Source organism: Lynx rufus, unplaced genomic scaffold, assembly GCF_022079265.1.
Source record: "Lynx rufus isolate CCGP_SWC_20201006 ecotype Redwood Valley unplaced genomic scaffold, mLynRuf1.p SCAF_13, whole genome shotgun sequence".
Taxonomy (NCBI): Eukaryota; Metazoa; Chordata; class Mammalia; order Carnivora; family Felidae; genus Lynx; species Lynx rufus.
In genome coordinates, this window is record NW_025814827.1 from 34,469,292 (window position 1) to 34,486,732 (window position 17,441).

At 43.1% G+C, this 17,441-nt stretch overlaps 1 protein-coding gene across 4 annotated transcripts in view; it reads right to left on the reverse strand.

Moving 5' to 3' along the window:
- EIF2AK4 (eukaryotic translation initiation factor 2 alpha kinase 4) overlaps positions 1-17,441 on the reverse strand; it is a 97,600-nt gene that overhangs the window by 50,575 nt on the left and 29,584 nt on the right. For all 4 annotated transcript variants that reach the window (XR_006961302.1, XM_047075335.1, XM_047075334.1 and 1 more), the window contains exons 8-14: positions 15,115-15,272; positions 12,847-13,382; positions 7,335-7,441; positions 6,596-6,753; positions 2,682-3,133; positions 1,861-1,924; positions 292-375 (exon numbers count right to left, since the gene is read on the reverse strand). Coding sequence is in view for 3 of the 4 variants with exons in the window: in XM_047075335.1 (XP_046931291.1) it covers positions 292-375; positions 1,861-1,924; positions 2,682-3,133; positions 6,596-6,753; positions 7,335-7,441; positions 12,847-13,382; positions 15,115-15,272 (1,559 nt within the window). In the remaining variant the exon portion in view is untranslated. The remainder of the gene's footprint in view (positions 1-291; positions 376-1,860; positions 1,925-2,681; positions 3,134-6,595; positions 6,754-7,334; positions 7,442-12,846; positions 13,383-15,114; positions 15,273-17,441) is intronic.

The following is a 17,441-nucleotide window of genomic DNA, read 5'->3' on the forward strand; positions in this document are numbered from 1 at the left end:
GGAAGCAACTCGCCTGAGCTCACACAGCTGTGACTGGGGGATGCAGGAGGAGAACTTATGCAGCCTGAGTCCAGAGCCCTGCCCTGTGCCGTGTGCCGCTATGGTACAGAAAGCATGAGTTCAAGGCTAGGGGGAGGGGCGCCATGTTACAATCCTCTCCGGCCAATTAATCTTTGGCAGTGCGGGTGAGCCCTCTTCTGCCCACTGTCTTGCTCCAGCCTCCTGAAACATACCCGCCAGCAACCACTGGGAGTTGCCGTGTCACCAAGACGCACACGTGCCAGGCCCTACCTGGATATATAGGTAGTGCACAGCCTCAGTGGTCGCCGATGGCTCACTTTCATGGTAACTGTCCTTCCCATTGCAGTCTTCATCCTAATCCAAGACGAACACATGAGAACTCAAGAACGGAAGCTGAAATGGAACACGAGCATCACTGCCATCAAGTCGGTGGCACTGATTTATAGTTTGTTTGTGGGAGCATTTTTCAACATTTTTCCTTTTTATCGAAGAAAAAAAAAAACCCCGACCTCTCTGTTGTGCAAACCATCAGGTTCTACTCTTGAATCATTTAAATACCCTGAGGATTATCTGCAGAAGACTGTTAATCTCTTGGAGGCTTTTACTCATCAAGTAGAATGTCCCCTGGCATGTTGCCCTCAACCAAGTAAAACCAGGACTATAAACTTGGTGCTCCCATAATACTTCAATGCATGACTAATGCTGAAACCAAAGCAGTAGATTAGGTTACTTATACTATTATTCCCAGTTAAATTTACAATTTGTAACTTTAAACCAAGAGGAGTCTAAGGTGATTTTAATTAAAAAAAGGAAGTACCTAAGAAATGTTGGCTCATGCAGTCGACCCTCCTTCACCTCAATGTAACTGCTTATCTAACAGGGCCTACATGTAGACTTCTTTATCTATACTGAACGCACCCTTATAATTCTGTTTCTATTCGTAGAGAATAAAGCCATGACACTCGACCCTTTTTTCAAACTGGTTTTTCAGACCACGATCCACATGAAGAAACAGATGTATCACACCCAGTTCGCACACTCACAAGAGCCACGGTATACAGCTTATCTTTACTAGTGTGACGCACTTCGGTGTTTTCTACTCTTCTCGATGGCATTAAAAATTAAGTAAAGCTGGTTGTGGCCCCTCAAAATTGATTTCATAACCCATTACAGGATCACGACTCTGTTAAAACACTGTTCTTGAGGACGGTGTAGGGAGAATAAAATGATCAAGATTAACTGGTCATAGAGACCAACATAACTTCACAATTACGCTATTTAATTACTTAATTCAACTGGCATCCGCAACCACATAAAGTTTCCCCAAATCTTCTAGGAAATGGTTTGCACTTAAAAACCAAAACAAAACAAGGGGCACCTGGGTGGCTCAGTCGGTTAAAAGTGTTTGACCTTTGATTTTTGTTTCAGGTTCTGATCTCCTGGTTTTGTGAGACTGAGCCCCTTATCAGGATCTGCACTGAGAGCACGAAGCCTGCTTGGGATTCTCTCTCTCACCCTCTCCCTCTGCCCGCCCCTCCCTTGTGCGCAGGCACGATCTTTGTCTCTCAAAAACAAGACAAAATGAAATAAAACCAGCATGTCCATTTACTCCTCTCTTCTACAAGCGAGCATGTTTGATTATGCAGATAAATTAAGGCCTATAAATAAACATAGGAGTGGCAAATAAATTAAACAACCACATTTTTAACATTGAAAGTTTCTATATTTGCAAATCAGAGCAAGGCTTTATTATTCTATCAGAGGTTTATAATGTCAAACGTTAGTTTTCTTACAAGCCCACCCATGATAAAATGGTGTAATTTCTATTTACATATTTACCTGATTCTGACTCTTACTGTTCTCATCTTCAAAGATGATATCACTGTCAGAATCTGAAGCAGGTCTTAAAAAGAAAAATAGAGAAATACTGAAGAAATCAAATTCCCGGTTATAAATTCAACAGCTAAGAATTATGATCAACTGTATCCAACTGGATAGAATGTAATCCAACCAGGAAAGTAAAAGATGACCAGAGTGGCTTCTGAGAAGCATAAACTTCAGGATCGTAATTATTGGTTTGGTAAACCCTTTTTTAGAACTGCAGTTGGCCCCATGTCAAGACTCCAGGTTAGTTTTTCAACGTCCCAGAGTTGGAAACCCTTATCCAAAGAATGCTCTCTAGGGGCGCCTGGGTGGCTCAGTCGGTTAAGCGTCCGACTTCCTCTCGGGTCATGATCTCGAGGTTCGTGAGTTCAAGCTCCGCATCAGGCTCTGTGCTGACGGCTCAGAGCCTGGAGCCTGTTTCAGATTCTGTGTCTCCCTCTCTCTCTGACCCTCCCCCGTTCATGCTCTGTCTCTGTCTCAAAAATAAATAAACTTTAAAAAAAAAATTAAAAAAAAAAAAAAAAAGAATGCTCTCTATAAACTTTCTATCAAATGTACTAAAGTGAGGTATTGGAAGGAATTCCTATTTTTCCTTCCTTCAGGGCTTGGATTTTGGAGATCTTGTGACAACAGTGGGGGAAAAACACCTTTGGACCGAATCTGGTTACTTTTTCAACATGCACACGTTTGTGTATGGAAACATGGGGATAGCCCGGGTCTCTCACTAAATCCTCTTCCCCCAGGGGTGGGCCTGGCGCCCCCGCGGATGATCTTACAGGAAGGGCTGCGAGAAGACACCGTCGTTTTCCTCCTCGTCGTCCTCTTCCTCGTCGCTGCTGGAGCCCGGGCCAGCGGTGGGGAAGCGGGCGCTGGCCGAGCGCTCCCCCGACGTGCTCCACTCCACTGAGCTGAGGATGGGTGGTGGCGCGGTGGCCTCCACGCTGCCAGGGCCGTCCCGGCCGCTGTCCTGTGCGGTAGGCCGGGACAAACCTCGCCCGTCCCGAACCTGGGGCATCCCTGGGCTGGACTCCGAGTCCGAGGGCAGGATCCCCAGGCCCACCGGCCGCTCGTATCTCTCGATCCAGGCGTTGTAGTAGCGCACGATGTTCTCATGGTGCAGGCGTGACAGCAGGGTCACCTCGCCCTTGATCCTGCGGAAATGCCTGCTGGCCGGGTTGATGGGGATGCGCTTCACCGCGTAGCAGCAGCCGTCCAGCTTGTTCTGCACCTGCCACGAGAAGAGGGGGAGGAAGCCAGTGCAGGTCAGCAGCTCAGAGCCATGCAGAGGTGACATCTGTATGGCCTCACCAATCCCCTCCCAAGGCGAGCCCTTGGTTCTGAATGAGGACCAAAAGCTACAGTGGAGAGCCACGCATTTCAACCTCTTGAGCTGAACAAAGTCTGGACTGCCAAAAAACAGAAAACATCTCACCTCAAGTGACAGGTGTATTTAGCTTAATAATAAGAGACCTGGAGAAAATATGATCTCCATTTGAATCATTAATTTTACCAACAATCACATTCCTGCTTTCCCAGTATCACATCTGCTATCTCAATTTCTAAGAAATTGTTGAATTATGAACTATGTTCCAGATGCCTGGGTGGCTCAGTCGATTAAGCATCTGACTCTTGATTTTGGCTCAGGTCATAATCTCACAGTTTGGGAGTTAGAGCCGGGGTCTGGCTCTACGCTGACAGCATGGAGCCTCCTTGGGATTCTGTCTCTCCCTCTCTCTGCTTGCACTCATGATCTTTCTCAAAATAAATAAACTTAAAAATATATATATATGAATTATTTTCTGAAATCAGTATAAGGTTTCAGAATTTTAGCTTCTCTCCAAGTTTTGTGTTTTGTTTTTTTTTTTAACAAAGTCACTAAACACCAACTCAACTCCAAAAATGTTAAGTTGAATGCAGATTCTAATTCTCAACTTACAAAGCTGTGTAAAATTGGGCAAAGGACTTAATTTCCTCAAAACTCAATTTTCTCATCTATAAAATGGTACATATACCACTTCCCTTCCTCAAAGGTCACTATCTGCAAGCATTAAGTGAATGAGGTGAGCAAAGCACTTACAATCAAGGCCTCACTGAGAAAGATGCTCAGTAAAAAAAAAAAAAAAAAAAAAAAAATTGGTATTAACACAATTATTGCCCACTGATTTTGTTATGAAGACTTATGATGGAGGGGCACCTGGGTGGCTCAGTTGGTTAAGCGCCGTGACTCTTGGTTTCAGTTCAGGTCTTATTTTTCAGTTCGTGGCCCCATGTTGGGCTCTGCACTGACAGCTTGGAGCCTGCTAAGGATCCTCTCTTCTCCTCTCTGCCCCTTCCCTGCTTGCTCTCGCTCTCTCTCTCTCTCTCAAAATAAATAAACATTAAAAAAAAAAAAGATTTATAACTGATGACATGTATTAAGACTAAAAAAATGTGATTAAGAACACAATCAAATAAAAACAAGAAAAATACAAGAGAAAGTTTCCAAGGCAGGTCTCTACATCCTGCACAGAGGCATCTTATCTTTGGCAGTTGCACCATGCCATTGGGTTGACTGAAGTAGCTTTGAAAAATTTTTGTTCACCAGAACATTCCAGACCCAATGTGCAGGACAAATGAGGTGATAAAAAGCAACAACCTGGCCATGGGCGGAGGGAGGAACTAGTTAATGACAAAATACAAAATAAAGCATCATTCTCATAGGTTTAGATTAGTATAGTAAATAACTTCCAGGATAGAGAAAGGAGTACTATAAAATTGTTTCAGATTACCTTTGTGTGGAAACAGTGGCAAGAAACATGCTTTTGAGTAAAACAGATCTAGGTCTGAAGGCTGGTTTTCATCTGTTAGTGCATGTATCCAACCTCACGCTAATTACATAACTTCTCTGAAAGTCAGTTCCCTCATCTGAAATAGGGGGTTAATATTTATTTCATAACATGTCACCAAATTGAAAGATAAGGTTTGTGAGCCACCTGCCACATTACCTGAAATATGGAATGTGCTCCAAAAAGCTCTATGTAGCCCTGTGTTGTTTACTGCCATGTTAATAGAGTAGAAGACCATGCAAAGTCTTGGCATGGTCTTCAACCTTGAGTCTCAGAACACATCATGAACACTTGGGAGTCACTGATCGGGATGTGGAGCTTGCTACACTGCAGACTTCTAGGAACTCACTTATTAAAATGGAAAGGTGCTGGGGCGCCTGGGTGGCTCAGTTGGTTGAGCACCCGACTTCGGCTCAAGTCATGATCTCACAGCTCATTAGTTCCAGCCCTGCACCAGGCTCTGTGCTGACAGCTCAGAGCCTGGAGCCTGCTTTGCATTGTGTGTCTCCCTCTCTCTCTCTGCACCTCCCCAGCTGATACTTTGTCTCTCCGTCTCTCTCAAAAATAAATATTTTTTTTTAAAGAGTAAAAATAAATAAATAAAAATGGAAAGGTTCATGAATCATACTCAGGCCAACTGCTATTGAAATGCCAGATCACCGAACAGAATGCCCTACCCTAACCCAGAAACAGAGATGGAGTGTGAGGGCTATGGCCTCTCGGAACGAAAAACCACAAGAAAACTTAGGGGCTTAAATTACTAGACGTTTTTATTATATGAGCCTACCCATCATTTTTATTATATGAGCCTACCCAAAATGGAGTTTGGTAATGTTTGTGTTCAAAAATCTAAAATACAAACACATTAAAGGGCTTGATCAAAATTATAGTGGGAGTTAAATGAATAACATACCCAACATCATCCACTCCCCTGAAGATCACTGTGATTATCCAATCAAGGTATCTGCCCATAGTAGGTCTATTTAACCGTCTAACTAGAGTGTCTATACTTTCACGAAGAAAGTTGAACATTTTCAAGATTGTCTTTCTGTCCCTGATTACCACAGAAACACCTATTTATTTATTTATTTATTTATTTAGGGGAGTGTAAAAGGCCTTCCACAGTAATCCTAGTAACCTTTCCTAATAACATTCTCAGAATCCTAAATGGGCATATGCCTTCTTGATGGAGGACCATTTTATTCTGTGAAAGATGACAGGTCTTATATGGATTTAATAGCACAGTATCAGCCTGGGTCTCCTAGGAGGCAAACTGCCAAAAATTACTTAAGAGCAGCTGAAATCTCTTTCTCAAGGGGCAAGTAATCATGAGTCACCCAAATAGACAAGAACGCGGAAGGCGAGACCTAACAACGGCACACCCTCGTAACACGCCACTAGTTTTCTCTCTCCGGAGCAGCTGGAAAATACAAGGCATGGAGACCGTCTGGGGCCATTTCCCAGTGAACCCCACCTCAGCGCTAACCTTGCAGCCCTTTTATCCACAGCACCTCTGAAAAGCAAATGGGACAAAAAGGACACTTTTCTTTCTGAACCAAAGCTCAGAAAAATGGTCTTCATGGAGAGGTCCTGGCTCCGCATGTAATCATGCAGTTTTCACATTAAGGGACTGCATCAGGCAACGGAGGAGGCATGATACGTTCTTAACGTGTCCAGGGGAACTTTCAAGCCTTTGACTTTGCAAAGGTCATGACGGTCAGAGTTTCAAATGGCCGTGCTCACTTCTCTCCCCGCTCTCAAAAAAGAACTCCCTTTAAAAAATAAAAATAAAAAAAGAACTCCCTGTGTGCAGAAATGAACAGAGGAGGAGCTCTGAAAGCGCCAGGCACAACGCTGTACCACACCTTGATGACAGCCCCAAAAGCTCCTTTGCCGAGAAGCTGTAATTCTTCAAACTCGATGAAGTACCGGGAAAACTGTCTCTGTGTCTCACTGAAGAATGCCGCGCTGGGTAGCTGCTTCCTAGGAATAACGGTCTCAACATAATCTTGTCCTCCCGAGTCTGAGATAAAACAAAACGTGAGAGGCAAACGAAGCATTAGAAAAAGAGCAAGGGATGCAAAACCCAGTAAGGAACCAAGTGCTGGAAGAAGGGGCCCCAACCGGTAGTTTGAAAAAGTACCTCTTCCCTGGCACAGACCCGTGAACACTTCTCCTCTCACCTTGTAGGGGGAGGTGGAATACACATGAGCCCAGGTCAGAGGTGGGGCTGAGACTGCTAACAAGGAAATGACGATGCGATAGGGTCAGAACCCATACCCAGGTCTCCTGCCTCATCCCCAGCTCTGCTGATGATCCCTCATCTGCTACTTGAGTAGTGACAGGGAAATCCGGTTGCACAGCAGTAAAGTGATGTGACCAGAAGGGTTAGCCAATGGACACTTTAATAAGTCGAGGCTGGAAAAAACCAGGAGGGCACAACAGTTCCATGCGCATGGTACACATTCAATGAAAGGATTTACGTACAGCGCGGCATAAACCAGATAAAAATCTATGATCCAAGCAGCCCGTTCCAGTTTTAGGTTTACTTTCAAAATAATTAATGTCAGGCAGGTTTTCAAAAAAGAGTGGTAACAGACTCACCTTCAGGACTTTGTTCCAGTAAAGACATTTTCGGCTGAGGATTGATAAAGCTGTGTTTCAACAACTGCTGGGGACTCCATCTTTCCTTATCATCCAAGCAAACACACCTCAGTGAGAGAGAAGAAAGGGTCTCAGTGACACAGAAAACAAGCACTAAACTTGTTAATGCAAGTTTTTTTTTTTTTTACTGATTTTAAAATAAATACACATTAGAGAATTCATATTGCTTAGGGACCAAATGCACTCGTAAGTGAATACATATTGAACACCAGGCTGGGCGTGACTGGGGAGTCAAAAAATGTATAGTCTTTAGAGGCAGGAAGATCTATCTCATGGAACACTATTTTTTTGTTTAACAAGTTTAAGATAGCACAAGTTATGAATTTCCACTCCCATTAATAGTTCAATGACTTGACGTACTAAACCAAGACTCTCCAGGACCAGTGGAAAACAAAGCTTTCCAAAGGACAAGCAAATCTGAAAGCTGATGCAAGATCGGGGCCCAATATGACAAACTTTGGACAAAGCCTGTTCATCATAGTATGATGTAACCTGGTAACAATTATGGACTACTTTTTTTAAAATCCCACATTTTGTCACATACTTTCTTTTCATTCTCATTCCTTGAACCTGGTTTGGTGTTCTAATAATTTTTGTGTTTTAATGAAGGCAGAGAAGCCATGCCTTTAACCCAGTGGTTCTCGAGGTGGGGTCTCTGACCAGTAGCATTCACTATCAGTATTGGGGATTTGTTACAAATTCTATTCCAACACTGTCCTGGTAAATCAGCAACTCTGGTGGTCTGGGCAGTAATCTGTGCTTCACCAAGCTGTCCGGGTGGTTTCAATTCAACATAAAATCTGAGAACCACTGTTCTAAAAGATCTCAGCTGTCTGGCTGTATTGACAATGACTCAAGCCAGCACCACTGGGTAGCACCTGACCCTAATTATCAACAATGTTTCTAATAGAACCAACCAGCACTCTGAATTCTATACTTAAAATCTGTAGCTATCAAGTGGTGGCAGCAACTACCTTAAAGGGGAACATTTTATTTTTTTATGTCAGCACTAAAATGCCAAGTACTCCTAATTTCATACCTTGAAAAGGACAGGAAAAAAAAATCACAATAAAAGCATTTGTGTAAGATATGGCTTTTCCCCCTAAATTTAAGGTTAATTTTAACTACCTTGAAGTAAAACAAGAATGCCTTCTCCTTGCAAAAGTTAAAACCTTATTGATTATGATAAAGTCTTCGACCAAACCGCCAACTCTCTCCAATTCCTCCCTTCCCCTTTAGTGTCTGTCATTCTAGACTTTATTTTTCTATGCATTTAACACAATCATACAAAAGAGACACTTTTTTTTTCTTCTAACGACTTCACCCTGTATAATCCTCAACTTGCTTTTTTCATTTGATCGTGTAAAAGGTTCTGTACTCAATTCCACTGTTGGGGGACTAGCAGGGAGGGGGACCAAGCAATTCTCTAACACCAGCTGGGTGTCCTACAATTCAACTCAATTCTGACACCACCTACCTGGGGACCACATCAGATCCCACAGGTCGAGGGCTCGATCCCATAAGACTGCCCCCCAATCCCTTGAAGATGCCAGTCACAACCCATGCTTTCAATCAACCAGCTACAGATCAGAGGTTCCAACAACCCCCTCCCTGAGTTCCATTAGTCTGCTAGAGGGCTTCCAGAACTCAGAGAAACATTTACTAGATTACCAGTTTCTTATGGAAGGATATAACTCAGGAACAGTTAGAAGAAATGCACAGAGCAAGGGGTGCCTGGGTGGCTCAGTTATTTAAGCGTCTGACTTCAGGTCACGATCTTGCAGTTCACGAGTTTGAGCCCTGCGTTGGGATCTGTGCCGACAGCTCCAAGCCTGAAGGTTGCTTCGGATTCTTTGTCTCCCTCTCTCTCTGCCCCTCCCCTGCTCATACTCTCTCTCACTCAAAAATAAATAAAACCTTAAAAATTTTTGTAAAAATTAAGAAATGCATAGGGTGAGGTGTGCGGAGACATCACAGGGCTTCCGTGCCCCGCCTCCAGGCTCACCTGCCTCCCAAAAATCTCCATGTGCTCACCAAGCTGGAAGTTCTCCAAACCCCAACCTTTTGGGTTTTTATGGAGGCTGCATTATATAGGCATGATTAATTAAATCATTGGCCACTGGTGATTGGTGAGAGGGGTGGATTCTTAGGTCAGTTCTCTGGGCAACCAGCCCCATCCTCTGGTGTGGTCCAAAATTTACCTCATCAACATAACAAGGGGCACCCTTACCACTCTCATCACTTCAGAAATTCCAATGTTTTTGAGAGCTCTGTGTTTCAAACAGGGATGAAGACCAAATAAATATTTCTTATTATATATTACAAGGCTACACCACGTGTCTTAGAGATCTTTCCAAGATCTTTCTGAACTTACCAGAATTTATTTACATTACGTACACCTTCTCCTCCTACTGTTGGCCATTTAGATAATTTCTAATTTTTCACGTGCATAAAAAAAATGCTGCAATGAACATCCCTATACACATCCTGTCAGGTTTCTGAAACACATTGTCAACTCTAACTCAACTGTGACAGTAATCAAGAAAACCCGTAAAGCCTTCCTAGAACAAACCGTATCTTTAAGAGATCTTACAGCCGGGAGGGGGGGATGGGTTAAATGGGTAAGGGGCATTAAGGAATCTACTCCTCAAATCATTGTTGCACTATATGCTAACTAATTTGGATGTAAATTCAAAAAAAATAAAGAGATTTCATAGCCTCCAGGAGCTCAGTTAAAAAGATGAAATTTTCTGGGGTGACTGGTTGGCTCAGTTAAGCGTCCGACCTTGGCTCAGGTCATGATCTCGTGGTCCGTGGGTTCGAGCCCCGCGTGGGGCTCTGGGCTGACAGCTCTGAGCCAGGAGCCTGCTTTGAATTCTACGTCTCCCTCTCTCTCTCCGTCCCATCCCTGCTCATGTTCTGTCTCTGTCTCTCAAAAATAAACAGACATTAAAAAAAAAAAAAAAAAAAAAAGATGAAATTTTCTGAGCCACCAATTTTGGCACCATGGCAGCCATAAGTAGTGGAGGCAAATGTTAGGTCCAGCTCTGAAAAGGGATGAAAAGCCTGGAAGCTTACTGTACTCTCTCCAGAGGACGGTGCTAACTAACCCTACCCACAGCACAGCACAGGCCACTGGATAGGTGTTGAGCTCACTCAATCCCTCCAACCACCTCCTGAGGGAGGCAGTGCTATTATTATTAAAGGACTAAATTAAAAGTAAATTAGTAAATTAAAACGATCCGTTTTACAAGGATACAACTCTGGGTGGAGAACTTAAGAACTCAGCTAATTCTAAGGGGGAAAGGTGGAATCTGAATCCAGCGGTCCGGCTCCAGTCTGGGCTCTTTCTTATCATGCAGACTGAGCTGAACAGAATCTTTGTCCAGGGGATTCACCAGTAAGTAAAACAAACAACTACAAATGAAATGTAGCCATGCTGGTGCCATTTGTGAACGATTTCTTTCTTTTTTTTTTAACTGCGGCTGGACAGCAAAGGAAGTACAACACTGTGTGGCAACTTCTTCACCGAGCGGTCCATCAAACCAGTCTAGGATGGGGGAGGAATATACAAAAAGTCTCAAGGACAACCATGTTAAAGAGTAAGAGGGGCATCTGGGTGGCTCAGTCGGTTAAGCGTCCGACTTCGGCTCAGGTCATGATCTCGCGGTCCGTGAGTTCGAACCCCGTGTCGGACTCTGTGCTGACAGCTCGGAGCCTGGAGCCTGTTTTGGATTCTGTGTCTCCCTCTCTCTCTGACCCTCCCCTGTTCATGCTCTCTGTCTCAAAAATAAATAAATGTTTAAAAAAAAATAAAAATAAATTAAAAAATAAATGAAAAATAAATAAATAATAATAATAAATAAATAAATAAATAAATAAATAAATAAATAAAAAAAAGACTAAGAAAGAGGGGCGCTGGGGTGGCTCAGTCAGTTAAGGGTCTGACTCCTGATTTCGGCTCAGGTCATGACCTTACTGTTCTGTGAGATCGAGTCCCACATGGGGCTCTCCACTGTTGGTGTGGCGCCCACCTGGGATTGTCCCTCTCTCTCTCTCTCTCTCTCTCCCTCGCGCGCCTCTCCCCCTGCTCGCGCTCTCTCTCAAAATAAATCAATAAACATTAAAAAAAATCAATTAAATTGGGGCGCCTGGGTGGCTCAGTTGGTTAAGCATCCAACTTTGCTCAGGTCACGATGTCGTGGTCCGTGAGTTGGAGCCCCATGTCAGGCTCCGTGCTGACAGTCAGAGCCTGGAGCCTGCTGTGTCTCCATCTCTCTGCCCCTCCCCACTCACACTGTGTCTCTCAAAAATAAACATCAAAAAATAATAATAAATAGATAAATAAAAAGATTAAAAAAGAAATGGAGGGAGTGGATAAAAGTGAATGGTTGGAAAAAAGAAATAGTGAGAAACAAGACAGAGTGCAGGAAAGGGAAGAAACCAGTCCGGGTCAACTTCTGCAGGAGGGCAGGACCAGGGGAGTATCTAGAAAAGCCCAGACTGAAGAGATCTTAGTTCCCTTTTCACAGAGAAACCCAGAGCACCTAAGTCTGGCTTGGACACAGCACAGAGGCAGGGCTAAGCTGCAAAGTCCTAAAGGGAAGGACCCAGACAAAAACTGTAGGCCTCAGGTGAGCCCCTCAGTAAGGATTCTCTCGATGCAGTTAGACTTGGCTCTACAATGAAATGCGCACCTGGAATTTACAAGTATCGAAAAATCCTATGGCTGGTGTGAGACAGTCACTGCCGTCTAGGACTTGGCTGAATGACACAATGACAGTGAAGAATGGTTACGAAGAACAAGGGGCAGAATCACACTCCTAGACAGCGGAGGCCTTGTCTTTGATCCTTGAGGAACCAGCAGCAAAGGGAGACAAAGAGGGTCTTCCATTTGGAATACTTGGGGCATTTCTCCCAGTTAACTTCCTAGATATACCAGGCTCTCCCCCAAAGCAGCTTGGAAATCTATTACTAAGCCCAAGTGAATTTAGGAGAATGGGCGAACTAAGGGAATGAAAATGTAAGCAAGAAAACAGAACCTATGTGGCTGGGAAAAGATTGGGAGGACAAAGAATAAACTCCAATCCTGCTCCTCACTTTTCAGCTTCAACACATCCCTTAGATGGTGAGCACATTCAAGCGCAGTCCAAAGCTCAGGAGTAAAGAGCAATTAGAGAGAATCTCAGTGATACTCACTTCTTTTTTTTTTTTATTTTTAAAAAAAATTTTTTTTTCAACGTTTATTTATTTTTCGGACAGAGAGAGACAGAGCATGAATGGGGGAGGGGCAGAGAGAGAGGGAGACACAGAATCGGAAACAGGCTCCAGGCTCTGAGCCATCAGCCCAGAGCCTGACGCGGGGCTCGAACTCCCGGACCGCGAGATCGTGACCTGGCTAAAGTCGGACGCTTAACCGACTGCGCCACCCAGGCGCTCCAGTGATACTCACTTCTTTAGAAAATCTTGGAAGTCAGCTGGTAAGTCGCTAGGGATGGTCACAGGGTACTCTCCACATTCTTGTCCTTGGCTGAGGGAGATCAGCAGAAGGCCAAGACACCAAACGTCTCCTTTCTTTCCAGTTTTATAAGGCAGGGCGTTGTCACTGAAACTAACTCGGCTTTGCTCAAATACGTCCTCCTTGCAAATGTCTGCTAGGCGCTTAGAAATGCTGTAGTCTGTAATCTTGACATTGCCCTCTGCATCCACCAAGACACTGGATGCGCTCAGAACCTTGTGTACCACGTCGTTGCTGTGCAAATAACTGAGGCCCGACAAGAGCTGAGCTGCGTACTTGCGGAGCTGATGAACGGGGATGGGGCCTGAGTGGCTCAGGTGTGCGGCGAGAGAGACCCCATTAATATGCTCCAATAAAATGTCCACCACAATGGAGTCATCTTGCTCTTTGAGATTCATCGCAAAGTAGTGTACTACATTTGGATGGCTCAATTTTACCAGCGAGTTGAATTCCGTTTCTGCCCCTTGAATCTGATAAGGAAAAACACCACTAAGATAATATCGTATTGGCCAGCATTAACTGGTATTTCACTTCAAAGGTAAACTATTTAACAGAAAATGTACTTTCAAAGGAGAACAAATACGTTCTGCACTGTATCCTCCCCTAAATTATACGGCCAACCTAACGGTTCATGAAGATGAAAGCAATTTAATTATCAACTTCCGTGATCTTAAAATCTAATGCGCAAATTACTATAAAACTGGTGAACAGCTTTTTTTCCCTATTTTTTTTTTTTTAACGTTTATTTATTTTTGAGACAGATGCACACAGAGTGCCAGCAGGAGAGGGGCAGAGAGAGAGGGAGACACAGAATCCGAAGCAGGCTCCAGGCTCGGAGCTGTCAGCAAAGAGCCCGATGCAGGGCTCAAACTAACAAACCGTAAGATCATGACCTGAGTCAGATGCTTAACCAACTGAGCCACCCAGGCGCCCCTAACATTGGTGAACAGCTCTTAAAAGCAATTTATTTTGCCATAAGGCCAGCAGAAAAAAAAAGAAACACTAATTATTTTTAAAAACCTTTCCTGGGGCGCCTGGGTGGCTCAGTCGGTTAAGCGTCCGATTTCGGCTCAGGTCATGATCTCACGGTCTGTGAGTTCGAGCCCCGCGTCGGGCTCTGTGCTGACAGCTCAGAGCCTGGAGCCTGTTTCAGATTCTGTGTCTCCCTCTCTCTGACCCTCCCCTGTTCATGCTCTGTCTCTCTCTGTCTCAAAAATAAGTAAACATTAAAAAAAAAAAATTAAAAAAAAAAACCTTTCCTGATTGTGGTGCCTGGCAAGCTCGGTCAATGGAGTCCCATGTTGGGTATAAAGATTGCTTAAAAAGAATTTTAAAAATCTTAAAAAAAAAAAAAAAAAATAATGGGGGCAGGGACGCCTGTGTGGCTCAGTAGGATGAATGTCTGACTCTTGATTTTGGCACCTGTCATGATCTCATGGCCGTGAGACTGAGCCCCACGACAGGCTCAACGCTAAGCATGGAGCCTGCTTGGGGTTCTCTCTCTCCCTCTCTCAAAACCAATAAACATTTTAAAAAAAACATAAAAAACAAAAAATAAAAAAAAATGGGGTGCCTGGGTAGCTTTGTCAGTTAAGCATCCAACTCCTGATGTCAGCTCAGGTCACGATTTCATGGTTCGTGAGATTAAACCATGCATGGGGCTCTGCGCTGACAGGGTAGAGCCTGCTTGGGATTCTCTCTGTCTCTCCCTGTCTCTCAAAATAAATAAACGTTAAAAAAAGAGACAAAACAAAAAAAACCACCCACCTCTCTTGATTATAAGGATTCAGTGTCAACACTTTAATAAGTACTAACACAAAAGAGAGATACCCACAAATTATCTAGATGGTCACCACCCAAAGACAACCATTATGATTTCAGTGTATTTCCTTCCAGTTTTTCTATCATAAATACGGGTTTGTTTTTCTTGGAGATGGCTATTAATACCATAAAAGAGGCTGACAACGGAGGTGCAGAAAACAGCCTCGAAGTCGTGACCACACTGTGAGAGTTGTGCCAGAGTCAACAAGGGGCTGAGGAAACTCTGGAAGGGGGGGCGGGTCCCACACCATCCCCTCTGGTTAAACAGATCTCATGCCATTCTGTCATCTTTGCTAGCCAATCAAACACACCGCTCTTTTGTTCTGTCATCTCCTCATTTCAGGGTGAGGCCTCTGCTCAAGGGCCACCTCAGATGCCCACCTGCTTTTTGCACTTATCAATCTTCTCCTTCTCTTGACTGGTAAGGAACGGACCCATTTTTTTCTGCCACTGAAGGACCCATTCATACAACAAGACAAAGTTGCCAGTGGCCGTTTCCAAAGCATTGTAAACTAATTTTCCAAGCTGCTCATCACTGCCTGCACATTGAAAGAAAATATAATGAAATCTCACAGGTATAATTTCTGTGGGGGTAAAGAAAGAGGGGATATATCTTCATTTATTCATTCAACAGTGGATATACCATGTGCTAACTATAAAAAATATGATTTCATGGAATACATGCTCTTCTGTAACCACATTTGTAATATGTAACAACAGACTCTGAACCCTTAAATATTAATTTTTAGAAAAGGAAAATAAATGAGATTTAGTAGCAGATCAGTGTTTTCCTCTACTAGCCGTTATTCAGCATGTTACTTTTATAACCGTTTCACTTCTGATGACTATGCCTACTAAGGCGATAGCTACTAATATGATGGAAGGAATCTGGAAATAGGAACACTCTATCAAGATAACTCCGTTGATGTAGATTAGTGTGCACAGTAAAAATAAGTTTTAATAATTTGGAAATTTTAAGACATCAATGATCTTCTTACTACAAAATTTGAATATGGTCAGCAAATACAAACTGGCCAATGGTTTTGAGGGAAGGAACAAGAAATGACGGTTTAAATTTGAAGTTAGAAAGACAGACACACTTATTTAGTGATCTGCATATGGTTTCCACTTGTGCCTGGAAAATTACCAGAAAAAAATGGAAATGGAGAAAATCATCACCTATAATATCACCATTTTATTTCTCTTCCTGTTCCCTCTATTCTCTTCCTGTTCCCTCTATTCTTTTTCTAATTTACCAAATCATAGCATACGTAACAGGGTTTCTCACCCTTGACACTATGGACATTTTGTACTAAGATCTTTTGTCGCCAAAGGCTGTCTTGTGCACTGTAAGATGTTAAGCAGTACCCCTGGCCTCTACCCACTAGATGCCAATAGCATCCCTACCCTAGTCTTAACCATCAAAAATATGTCCAAACAGGGGCGCCTGGGTGGCGCAGTCGGTTAAGCGTCCGACTTCAGCCAGGTCACGATCTCGCGGTCCGGGAGTTCGAGCCCCGCGTCGGGCTCTGGGCTGATGGCTCAGAGCCTGGAGCCTGTTTCCGGTTCTGTGTCTCCCTCTCTCTCTGCCCCTCCCCCGTTCATGCTCTGTCTCTCTCTGTCCCAAAAATAAATAAACGTTGAAAAAAAAAATTTTTTAAAAATATGTCCAAACAGCACCAAATGTCCCCCTGGGGACAAAACTGCCCTCAGTTGAGAACTAAGGATATACACTATTTTGTCTTTTTCTCATAGTATCTAAATATCTTTCCATGATGCTACACTGTCTTCTAATGAAAAAAAGTGTTTCAAAGAAATAATGGTAATTATTTTTTCCACTTAAAAAATGAAAAGTAACCTGGATGTACAAGACAAAGTGGTCTTAGCAAAAGTGAACTAGCTCACCTAGACTTTTTACCTGAGAGGCAGTTTTTATGTCGTAGAAATGCTGGCAATTTAAGAAATTTTAATTAAAATGATTGGTCATGCTAGTTATAAATAATTCCCGACATTCTTAGCCTGAGGAGAAAAAAAACCCTTGATGTTTGAGAATTTGTCAACCAAAGGAAGCAACCTGTGGAATGTGGGGCCTAAGCAGCACACGTTGGAAAACGCACATTAAAATGTTTATGGGATGGAATGTGATGTTATTTACACAAAGCCTAATTAGATGTGTGCATTACACGGTACAATGTCTTGCAATATTTGTCTCCTAAACTGGAACCAGGTCAGTATCTCGTAATTCCTGCTTAGAGTTCGTGGTTTTTTGGATTATAATTTTGTCATCACCACCCTCCTCTTGTCACTTTTTTGTCATGGGGGTAATAAGAGACAAAAGAACACACTGCCATGAGGCTGAAGGTAAATAGGTTACCAGCAGAATTCCGACTGAGCCTCTATTATGTGTTAATGGTCATTTTTACAGACGGTGTCTAAAGCGCTTTATCCGTCAGCTGTCTGACTCTAACAGCTTTAAGTTGAAAAACAAATGCCAATGAATTCATCTTTTATAAAAACGTTTCGTAGAAAATCAGGACATATCTTAAAAATTAGACCTGTTGTGGAAAGCAAAATAATTTATGCAATGGTTTTACAAAAAAATGTTTCAATTGCAAACGTGTCTCCTAATGAGGGTATTAACTAAGGTAAATTGGTATAATGAGTACCAGCGAGACTGAGCTAAGGTAATAATAAGCAACTGGGTTAAT